General features: G+C 41.1%; 1 protein-coding gene across 1 annotated transcript in view; it reads left to right on the top strand.

The window, feature by feature from the left end:
- The first annotated feature begins 4,776 nt into the window (after nt 1-4,776).
- The window catches only part of gls2a (glutaminase 2a (liver, mitochondrial)), a 27,212-nt gene continuing 19,294 nt past the window's right edge, over nt 4,777-12,694 (top strand). The window contains exons 1-2 of the mRNA XM_014145547.3: nt 4,777-5,258; nt 9,842-9,929. Coding sequence (XP_014001022.1) covers nt 5,044-5,258; nt 9,842-9,929 — 303 coding nt within the window. The 5' untranslated portion in view covers nt 4,777-5,043. The remainder of the gene's footprint in view (nt 5,259-9,841; nt 9,930-12,694) is intronic.

The following is a 12,694-nucleotide window of genomic DNA, read 5'->3' as shown; positions in this document are numbered from 1 at the left end:
TTTATTACGGCAGGAGAGATATACAGATGGATGCAGCTGTGTCAAAAAAACTCCTCCAGCCAACAAGGCAAAGTGTATAGCGCGCACAAATGTCACACAACATAAATGTATTGCAATACAAATAAGCTTTGTGAAAACACATGGAAAATAACAAACGCATAGCCTAGTGCGTAGAACACGTAACACACAAAAATGTCACACAAAGACATGAGGGGGAACAGAGGAATAAATACATGTAGTGTGATTGGGGAATGCAAACCAGGTGTGAATGGAACAAGACAAAACAAATGGATAATCGAAGAATGGAGCGGCGATGGCTAGAAAGCCGGTGACGTCGACCGCCGAACGCCGCCCGAACAAGGAGAGGGGCCGACTTCGGCGGAAGTCGTGACAGATATGTGCTTGTGTGAAATCGTCCAATGATATTAGCTGAGTACAAGGTTGTGTAGGTTACTTTCTAAATGTAATCCGTTACAGTTACTAGTTACCTGTCCAAAATTGTAATCAGTAATGTAACTTTTGTATTACCCAAACTCAGTAACGTAACCTGATTACTTTTTGTTACTTTTGGATTACTTTCCCTTTAACAGGCATTTTAGGTGAGTCTGTTAACTACTATATTTCACCAGAATACTTTTTCACCCATAATCCTGTCCAAATACAGAATCTCCAACCCCCAAGTCTTTCAAACTGACTGTCCATTGTAGATTCTTCTAAGCTCCAGGGCTTTATCCAGGCTCTCAGACTACTGAGGCTGAATCAAAGCAGCAGGCACCGGTATATTTCTTTTCCCATGTGAGACGACGGGGGGGAAGTTAAATTTGTGCAGGCAGGGAGGGTGGGGCATGGGGGCTTCTCACACAAGATGGAGGCTGAGGGGACAAAGCTGGCATTCATGGGCTGAGGAATGGAAAACATTTTCTCCTGAAAACAGAGAAGCTACAACCCGGGAGAGGTAGTGTAGGGAGACCATTGGTTAGCGTGTGGCCCTTTGGAGCAGTCACATTCCTAGCGAGGCAAATCCAAAGGCTCCACCAGTACCGGGTGAGGCCTCGTTTATTTGGTAATGCAGGTAATATTATGTCACCTCGTAGAGTCAACCTGGAAGTGGATACTATAGCATTCTACCCAACAGCTGTACAGACTACACAGTCTAAAACCCACGTAACCTTATACGGGTGGGTGCAGAAACGTTTCAACTACGAGGACGTTTGGATGGGGAGTCTGGGGACCATTGGGGGCCTTGACTGTCTGCATGACAATAATGTCTCCTGAAAGAATTCCTTGAAGTGCCTTGAAGTGAGCTCCTCTTGATAGAATCTTGGTAAATGTAATCCACCAATTTATTCCTCTCCGTAGTGAGGTTTTTCATACTACATGAGAGATAGATATCCGATAAGGTACACATTGTAACTGTTTAAAAATATGAGAAAAAGTTGATAAATGCACCTGTGTAGGTTCCTATTATCTTATGTTTACTGTAATAGCCCGTAATGTCTTAACCAGTCAAATAATTTCCCCTTAGCAGGAGAGGCTAATTTATACCAGTGTGCTGATAATGCTGAAGAAAAGGTCAGTTAGTGTGTTGCACACAAACACTGAGCACATGAAGGATCAGAGAGGTGAGGAGTGATGTGTGGGCAGGCTGCCCAGACAGAGACTGAAGAACAAGACAGGAAGCCTGTCCCCTCACTCAGAGGCTTGTGGGTAGGAACACTGGGCCTGTGTGTGTGCGTGCATGCGTGCGTGCGTGCGAGAGAGAGAGAGTGTGTTTGCGCGTGATGGACCCCTGACAGATGCCCTCTCATGGGATACAACAGACACACAGACAGTGACACAGCCCGGATGTGAGGCGCTAGATCTGGAGTGAGTCTGCCACCTGCAGGCAGAGACGTAAACAGACAGCAGAACAGGTCTTCTAGGTTTATGATGGAGTAGCATCGAGTTGCCTCAGCCTAGAAAGGTAAACCGCTACCTGCACTGCCCTACTGATCTTAAAACGGTTGTGTATTTACTGTTTTTCAAGGTTGTGGATTTGAAAGGGTTATTTTAAACAAACAATAGAGTAACAGTAATGACGTCTTTTTTAGGCACTAACTCCAGCATGGCTCATTGGCCAAAGCCTATGGCCAAAGCCTATGGGGAACTGGATAAACACAGAGAATAAGATCTGTGGTAAACACTGGCTTGGGCGTTCTTATACGTTTTGTTCTATGAGATTTTCATCAGCTAGCATCACTTTTTGGGACATTTATGTAATCAAAACAAGCACATGAATCACACGAAAGCTTCAAAATTCATAAAGGTTAAGTTAACTGACTAATATCAAATCAAATCAAATCAAATTTATTTGTATATAGCCCTTCGTACATCAGCTGATATTCTCAAAGTGCTGTACAGAAACCCAGCCTAAAACCCCAAACAGCAAGCAAAGCATGTGAAAGAAGCACGGTGGCTAGGAAAAACTCCCTAGGAAAAACTCCCTAGAAAGGCCAAAAACCTAGGAAGAAACCTAGAGAGGAACCAGGCTATGAGGGGTGGCCAGTCCTCTTCTGGCTGTGCAGGGTGGATATTATAACAGAACATGGTCAAGATGTTAAAATGTTCATAAATGACCAGCATGGTCAAATAATAATAATCATAGTAGTTGTCGAGGGTGCAACAAGCACGTCCGGTGAACAGGTCAGGGTTCCATAGCCGCAGGCAGAACAGTTGAAACTGGAGCAGCAGCACGGCCAGGTGGACTGGGGACAGCAAGGAGTCATCATACCAGGTAGTCCTGAGGCATGGTCCTAGGGCTCAGGTCCTCCGAGAGAAAGACAGAAAGAGAGAAAGAGAGAATTAGAGAGAGCATATTTAAATACACACAGGACACCGGATAAGACAAGAGAAATACTCCAGATGTAACAGACTGACCCTAGCACCCCGACACATAAACTACTGCAGCATAAATACTGGAGGCTGAGACAGGAGGGATCAGAAGACACTGTGGCCCCATCCGATGATACCCCCGGAGAGGGCCAAACAGGCAGGATATAACCCCACCCACTTTGCCAAAGCACAGCCCCCACACCACTAGAGGGATGTCTCCAACCACCAACTTACCGTCCTAAGACAAGGCCGAGTATAGCCCACAACGATCTCCGCCATGGCACAACCCAAGGGGGGGGCGCCAACCCAGACAGGAAGACCACGTCAGTGACTCAACCCACTCAAGTGACACACCCCTCCCATGGACGGCATGGAAGAACACCAGTAGGCCAGTGACTCAGCCCCTGTAAAAGGGTATACATACAATATTACATCATTGAACAAAACGTCTAAGATCTCCTAAGCGTGTGTTAACTTCAGACCTTATTTTCGGCGTTTATCCCAAAACCCCATTCTTTCCCCATTTATTTCCTGGGGCGGCAGGTAGCCTAGCGGTTAGAGTGTTGGGCCAGTAACTGAAAGGTTGCTAGATTGAGTCCCTGAGCTGACAAGGTAAAAATGTTGTTCTGCCCCTGAACAAGGCAGTTAACCCACTGTTAAAAGTACACATTGTTACAACTGTAGTTTCCATCTCATCCAAGGAACCCTGTAGTTCTGTCAGAGTGGTCATTGTGTTCTTGATCACCTCCCTAACAAGGTCCTGTTTGGTCAGACTGACAGCTCTAAGCAGAGTCTGGGTAGTTCCATATTTTTACAATTTCCCAATGATGGAGACCACTGTGCTCTTGGAAACTTTCAACACTCTAGAAATTGTTTTATACCCTTCCACAAATATATGCCTCATCACAATTCTGTCTCGTTGATCTACTGGAAGTTCCTTGGACTTCATGGTGTAGTTTCTGCTCTGACATCCACTGCCATCTGTGGGACCTTATATAGACAGGTGCGTTTCTTTCTAAATTAAGTCCACACAATTGAATTGGCCATAGGTGGACTCCAGTCAAGTTGTAGTGACGTCTCTAGGATTATCAATGAAAATTTGATGCAACTGAGCTCAATTTGGAGTGTCATAGCAAAGGGGTGTGAATACTTATGTAAATGAGATATTTCTGTATTTCATTTTCAATAGCCTACATTTGCAAAAATGTCTAAAAACATGTTTTCACTTTGTCATTGAGGGGTATCGTGTGTAGATTGGGGAGAAAAACAATTTAATCAATTTTCAATTCAGGCTGTAACACGAGAAAATGTGGAATAAATCAAGAATACTTTCTGAAAGCAATGCATGCTACGTGACACACTACCATATGGTGTCGCTACACAAGCTACAAATGACTAGAAAATCCACCAATGCCATCTCTGCTCATTGGTATGCTTCATTTCACCATAGCCAATGTAACCATGAAATTGTAAGTAGTTGAATTAAAAAAAAGGTAATTGTATTATTTATTTATTCACATTTATTCACAGGTTCACAGGTGACAATACAACTTCTTGTTCAACAGTTGCAAGAAGGTTAGATCATATTGCATCTTACAGCAAGGTATTTAAAGGTTTTGGCAACGTTTTCCATAGAAACTGCTCAGAAAAGTAGCCTATAATTAGATTTGTACTGTGCCCCTAGCCACTGAATCACGTAACTGAAATCATACCCATACGCGTGCCAAGGATCGTACATTTCTCACCCTCTTCCCGGGGAAGAGTCTAATCTGGATCCTCGGGACGTACAACTCTGACGTCACCCCATTGCGGTTGACAGCTCTACCCAGGTAAGAGTTAAGATTGGGTTTAGGTAAAGGTCGGGGTAATGGTAGGGGGTTATGTTAGGTTAGGTTAGGGGTTTAGGTTATGGACGTCCCAAGGATCCCGTAACAGCACAGCCATCTTCCCGTTTGGATTCACTTGTCATTGGTCACTGGCCCATTTCATCTGTCGACCAACTTCTGCCAGTCACAACTCCACCCCCCACGCGATAGTATCAAGTCCTCAAGTGCATGAAAACTGACATAAAGCCTCCGAGGAACGAAGCACTGGACACAGATCTGATTCCTCTACAGTGTTTATTATATTCTAAGTGTATTGTTGTTTTGGTTGCGATCCACACCTTTAATAATGCATTGTCTGAAACGTCTGCGGACTACTAATGCGGGAGTTTTACAACTGCTCAAACACGCTGTCAACTCCGCACGGGTTGGGAGCGACAGCAATGGCTTATCCAGGATCGAGCAACAATCTCAGCTGTTATGCACAAGCGCAGCGTCACACAGCCAGCGTCAGCAACCCTTCCATCATCAAGCTGTCAATGACACAGACGAAGCAGAGTGCAGGTAAATACATACTCTTTCCGTAATTGGTACTGTAGAATAATGTGACTATGCAGTGCCTACAGAAGGGTTGCCCAACTGGCGGCTCATAAGCCAAATTCGACCAGCAGGTGATTTTATTGAAACCCCCATTTATTAAAATACATTTTCATTGTTGGACATAAAATACTTTAAAATCACCAAGATATCAATTTCAATTGAAGAAATATTTTCCCAAGTATTCCCACCCATAAATATAGACATATGTTATCGTATCCTAATGTAATACAGGTTTGAAATTATAATTTTTTTGTCAATTACTATATCATTGTGCTTCTTGATGTCAAGCTGAAACAATTGATATAATTGTTCCAGCCCCCCGACCATCTGCTCAAGAAAGAATCGGCCCACATCTGAATTTAGTTGGGGAACCCTGGCCTACAGTGGTGACAAGTTGTCTCAAAGAGTGAAATGATATTCTTCAGTTGAGATCATATAGGGTCGTTCCATTTAATTTCAATCACTTTTTGACCGCACCCCTTTTTGATTTGAACGAAACTTTCTATACATATTTGCCCATGGTAAAGTGGACAGAAACTAACTTTTTGAACCTGAATGCCAAAACATTTCGAAAAAATGGAAGTGCACGAAGTTGACCCATTTTGCATACACTAACCTACCATGAGACATTCATGTGTTTATCACTGGAAAAGATCAACAGTCGAGTTTGATATCATTGAAAAGCTTACAAACAGGGTTGTCAAACTATTTAATCATTTATTGAAACATAAGACAAATATATATAATCATGTCCTTTTTAAACCTTTAACTTAAATTATCAAAAATAATCTAATTTTCGCATATGTCATAATTTTACATAATCGGCGGTGTTTGTGTTGTGTCCATCATCAGTTAAGACATAGCATGCTCTTGAATACAGGGTGGGTGTCATGTTGCTGTCTCGACCTCTGAATGCTCGGCTATGAAAAGCCAACTGACATTTACTCTTGAGGTACTGACCTGTTGCACCCTCTACAACCACTGTGATTATTTGACCCTGCTGGTTATCTATGAATTTGAACATCTTGAAGAACAATCTGGCCTTAATGGCTATGTACTGTTATAATCTCCACCCGGCACTGCCAGAAGAGGGCTGGCCACCCGTAGCTTGGTTCCTCTCTAGGTTTCTTCCTAGGTTCCCTGACTTTCTAGGGAGTTTTTCCTAGCCACCGTGATTCTACATCTCCATTGAGTACTCTCTAGGGTTTTAGGCTCGGTTTCTGTATAAGCACTTTGTCACAACTGCTGACCTAAAAAGGGCTTTATAAATACATTTGATTGGTTGGCTGAAATGGGAATGAAATGTACATTTTAACCTTAATATGGTAGCACAAAGATGGTTGGAGGTCCAAACATCAGAGAATGTTGAATTGAATGGGTATATATATATATATATATATATATATATATATATATATATATATATATATATATTATACTGTCAATCCTCCATAGGAAACCTAATGAAATCATAGAAAGATACATAATACAATAGACATTTGCATTTATGATGATATTCCACGATGAATTGTATTTATATGGTTGAATGACATGCACCCTTATTCAAGAGCATGCTGTGTCTCAACAGATGGTGGGCACAACACAAACACCTCAGATGTCAAATAGGGTCTAAGCTATAACATTTGCGAGAAAAATAAAATCAGTTAAAAAAAAAAGTACATAATTGTCATTAAAAGAATTACAATTCAAGAAATTCTAAAATAGTCTGTCAACCCTGTTTTGTAAGCTTTTAAGTGATATCAAACTCAACCGTTTATTTTTTCCAGTAACGAAGACATGGATGTCTCATGGTCGGGTGGGGTATGCAAAATAGGTCAACTTTGAGCACCTTTATCACCTAAATGTTTTGGCATTCAGGGCACTTTCTTACCACTTCTCCCATAAGCAAATATGTATGGGAAGTGCTGTTCAAATTAAAAGGGGTGCGGAAAAAAAGGGATTGAAACCAAATGGAACGACCCTATAATAATGAGTTAGTGATTTTCAGTGATGGGGAGTAGTGAACTACATGGCCATCAGCTAGTCATTTAAATACATGTAGCTTGGTGGAGGAAGTTGAACTAACTTCAAATCTTGGTAGTGTTTTCAGTAGTTACCCACTGGGCACAGACGTCAATTCAATTGGTTCAACGTCATTTCATTGTAATAATGTGGAAGCGACATTGATTCAACCAGTGTGTCCAGTAGGTAAGAACTTGTTTTGCCATGTAGTGGTGTATCTAACTACTGGAACTACACACTAAATTTTTACAAAAATAACAGAAAATATGGCTAAAGTAGGCAAGATTTCCTTTCTTTTTCGCCATCAGACTTGCCTAATTTTCACTTCAAACAGTTTTTGTGTTTAATAGGCTAAATGACATTATGTTAACTTCTGACTCCAGAGTGATCTGTTCTTCCAATTTGTATTTGATGACGTTTCTGATTTAAATATAACTTTTCACGAAGTAGTTTGGATGTAGTAAACGACTTTTTCAAAGTAACTTTAAGTAAACTATATGTTTCTAGATTTAGTGTTGCTTAACTTCTTCCAGTGTGAAGTAATCGGAAGCTTGGTAAACCACACTGAGTGTACAAAACATTAGGAACACCTTCCTAATATTGAGTTGCACCCCATTTTGCCCTCAGAAAAGTCTCAATTGGTCGGCGCATGGACTCTACAAGGTGTCGTAAGAATTCCCCAGGGATGCTGGCCCATGTTGACTCCAATGCTTCCCACAGTTGTGTCAAGTAGGCTGGATGTCCTTTGAGTGGTGGACCATTCTTGATACACACAGGAAACTGTTGAGCGTGAAAAACCTAGCAGTGTTGCAGTTCAAATCGGCGTCATGAATTGTGTCTCAATTGTCTCAAGGCTTAAAAATCCTTCTTTAACCTGTCTCCTCCCCTTAATCTACACTGATCTGAAGTGGATTTAACAAGTGATATCAATAAGGGATCATAGCTTTCACCTGGATTCACCTGGTCAGTCTATATGTCAGGGAGAGAGCGGCTGTTCCTAATGTTTTTTACACTCAGGGTATATTTTCGGAGTACCATCCCTATAACTGCAGATTTTTTATTCAAATTAGGCTTGTCTACAGGAAATTAAATTAAGCTATTATTTTTGATTCAGACATTTTGTTATGCATACAAAGTGGACTTCAAACGAAATTCCCAATAATACTCCATCCAAACAACTACTTTAATCAATAATACTCCATCCAAACAACTACTTTAATCAATAATACTCCATCCAAACAACTACTGTAATCAATAATACTTCATCCAAACAACTACTTAATCAATAATACTCCATCCAAACAACTACTTTAATCAATAATACTCCATCCAAACAACTACTTTAATCAATAATACTCCATCCAAACAACTACTTTAATCAGACTAAATGTAGGAACATGGAGCTGAATAGTCAGTGGAATTGGTTTGAAAGCAGATGTTAAGATGAACTACACTTCTACACTACACTACTGTGCATTAGATCTTCACTACACTACTGTGCATTAGATTTTCACTACACTACTGTGCATTAGATTTTCACTACACTACTGTGCATTAGATTTTCACTACACTACTACTGTGCATTAGATTTTCACTACACTGCTACTGTGCATTAGATTTTCCCTACACTACTACTGTGCATTAGATTTTCACTACACTACTACTGTGCATTAGATTTTCACTACACTACTACTGTGCATTAGATTTTCACTACACTACTACTGTGCATTAGATTTTCACTACACTACTACTGTGCATTAGATTTTCACTACACTACTACTGTGCATTAGATTTTCACTACACTACTACTGTGCATTAGATTTTCACTACACTACTACTGTGCATTAGATTTTCACTACACTACTACTGTGCATTAGATTTTCACTACACTACTACTGTGCATTAGATTTTCACTACACTACTACTGTGCATTAGATCTTCACTACACTAGTGTACATTAGACCTACACTCCACACACTACTGTACATTAGGCCTACACTACACTACTGTACATTAGGCCTTACACTACTGTACATTAGGCCTTACACTACTGTACATTAGGCCTACACTACTGTACATTAGGCCTTACACAACTGTACATTAGACCTACACTACTGTACATTAGACCTACACTACAAACACTACTACACTCTCCTTCTGGTGCTGGGGAGAAAAGAAAAACAGAACATTGTTCATACACACTTGTCTTTAGTGGTTAAGTGCTCTTTTGCACATGTTGTATGTTTTGAGAAAAGTTATGCAGATGAGAGTGAACTATCAAAACACAGTGTACAACGTATATGCACTGGTAATCTTTAACAATGACCCTGTCAGACCTACAGTAGTATTGACATCACAGGAAGTGGTAATGGCTGGAGCGGAAAAAGGGGAATGGTATTAAATACATTGTTTCCATATGTTTGATGCCATTCCATTGGCTCCATCCCAGCCGTTATTATGAGTCATCCTCCCCTCAGCAGCCTCCACTGATTGATATGATGCACTGTGTTGTCTGGTCTTAACAGGAGCAGGTTGATCTCTGGGATGGAGGACCTTCTCTTCTACACCATTACAGAGGGCAAAGAGATGATCCCTGTCTCTCAGTTCATCTCTGTGAGTCTCCATCTCATCACATCCACCCTCACTGTGTGCCACCAAACAACACTAACCCATACAGTGTATTTTTTTATTTAACCTATTTATTCATTATTTTGCTGGAATGCGCATTGATAATATTGACAACTACTCCGGCTTTCCGTGAGGTCCTTTTAAAGTTGACCCAACATGTACTGTACCACAACACATTGTAGTTCCTAAAGCAGCCTTTGGGCTTGCTGTTTTCACTTGAGCTAAATGCACACCGAAGGAATCCCAGGAAGTGTAAGACGAGCCAAGGCAGGAATCCATCACACCATGTCACAAGCCCAGGCTCAGGTTTGAAAAGTGTTGGGGAAATGCCTTATGTAACTTTATGACTAATAGACAGGTGTAGCTGTTGTTAATGAGGCTAGAAGTGAATTCTCTTAACCCTTTACACTCGTGGCAATTGGCCTATATGGATAGGGCAAAATTGAAATGTTTCTTACAGAATAAATATGAAATGCATAAGCATTGTAGCAATTGAAAGGGAACCGTTTGGAGATTGTGGGAACATTATTAGACCAAAGTGGAGGACACAACAGTTCAGCTGACACATGACTTAATCCAAAAATGACACTGTTGATTTTATGTGCATTTTATATTTACTGTACCTTTCGCCGCATTTGTTGATAACGAAATCTAAAAATATTTTGGATCAGGAGCATCAAGGGGGTCCAATCCGGCCTGAGTAAAACATTTTTTTGGGGGGGGACTCAATTTACTTTAAAATGACTAAAACCAAATCAAAACTGTGTAGAAATAATAATGTGCCTATATTCATACAGTTTCTTGACTGTCCAGTTCATTAATACTCACTAGACAGTCAGGTCGCATCGATAATTCCATAAACTATGGTTATGGGACTATTATTAGCACATTTTGAAAGCAAGGAAATATAACACATTTTCAGTATGGCCCTCATGGGATTTTTTTATTTGTAATTCTCTTTTTTTTTTTTTTACACAATAGACAACAGGCAATTTCTGTTCAAAACAACCCAGGGTATGACACCATGTCAACTGTACATCAAACATAGTGATCATAAACACTGTATACAGTATGACATGGGCTTTTATGATATGGAAATGTGAAGTGCACATTTGGACTCATGGGCGTTTGGCTTGCTTTTATGACATCAAAGCGGTATTTGTTGTAATAATCAACGTCTCATCTTTCAAAAAATAAATAGAGCACTCAAAATGTACAGCATTTCCCTCACTCAGACAACAAAACATTTGCAAAAGTTTCCCAATTCGCGGGAGGGATGTAGGTCTCTTCTCGCCGCGTGCGGTGCTCAGGATCCGATGTAGTGCGTCTTATTTTGTGTGAAGTGGTCAAAGGTAATGCAGTAGCAGGGGAGTGCGCAGTGCTTCTCAAATGTACATTTCTATGCGTTCTCCACACTCTTGTTGTCACGTTCGTCGTAGGAAGGAGACCAAAGCGCAGCGTTGGTATCGTTCCACATCTTTTATTTTAATGTGAACCTTTGCAAAACAAACAAACTACAAACAAAACACAAACCGTGACGAAAGAGGTGCAACATGCACTCACTCAAAATAATCTCCCACAAACACAGGTGGGAAAAACAACTACTTAAATATGATCCCCAATTAGAGAAACGATAACCAGCTGCCTCTAATTGGGGATCATACAAAAACCCCAACATAGAAAAAAGAAACTAGAACCAAACAACATAGAACTAGATAACCCCCCCCCCCCCCCCCCCAGTCACGCCCTGACCTACTCTACCATAAAAAATAAGAGCTCTCTATGGTCAGGACATGACACTTGTCCTCACCAGAACGTACTCAAGAGAACTTCTTCGAACTCGGAGCATGAGAGTGTGGAGCGCGGAAGTATGCATACTGAGAAACACCTGCTGTGTTCCCTCCCAGGGCTTTTACGACACAATTTAGAACAGGGATGGGCAACTCCAGTCCTCGAGGACTGAGTGGTCACACTTTTCCCCATCCCTAGCGAACACAGCTGATTAAACTAATTACATTATTAGTTGTTTTAGCTGGGGGCGAAAAGTGTGACACCAATCAGGCCCCCGAGGACTGGAGTTGCCCATCCCCTGATTTAGAACATCATAGAAGTCTCAGCGCAGTTGGTGAAGAAGTCATACAAGCACAGTCATCCATAGCACCATGCATGCTAAACTTGTGTGTGAAGAGACTCTGTGTCCCCTCCCAGTGCTTTTACACCATAATTCATACCTTCAGAGCCTTTCTTGGTGCCCCTCATATGCATATTCAAATGAACTCTGAACAGTACAGGGTACCGGGGTCTATTAAAAGATTGGGTGGTGTTGTGGCACGGCGTGACATTTGACAGGCCATTGTCTCATGAACTTTGAATCATCATCAGCATGGCTTTGAATCAAAGAAACACTGGTAATGGTTTTTAGATGGCTCTAACCAATGACTGTATATGAATAAACAAAGCCATCACTCACATGACACCATTCATTACCATGCGAAGACTCATATAGCGCATTTGAAGCCAAGGAAGTCGGTTAAAGGCCCAGTCCAGTCAAAAACGTGATTTTCCTCTGTTTTTATATACATTTCCACACTGTGAAATTTCAGCCTGTTTTGGTGGGATGGAGTTTTGGCCTGCCTGGTGACATCACCAGGTGGTAAAATTAGATAATAGACCAATAAGAAATAAAGTTCCAAACCTCTCTGCCAATAACAGCTAGTTTTCAGTTTTCTCTTACCCACTATGAACCACTC

The sequence above is a fragment of the Salmo salar genome, chromosome 15 (genome assembly GCF_965601325.2).
Source record: "Salmo salar chromosome 15, fSalSal1, whole genome shotgun sequence".
In the NCBI taxonomy this organism is placed as follows: Eukaryota; Metazoa; Chordata; class Actinopteri; order Salmoniformes; family Salmonidae; genus Salmo; species Salmo salar.
This window is presented reverse-complemented; position numbering and strand designations above follow the sequence as displayed.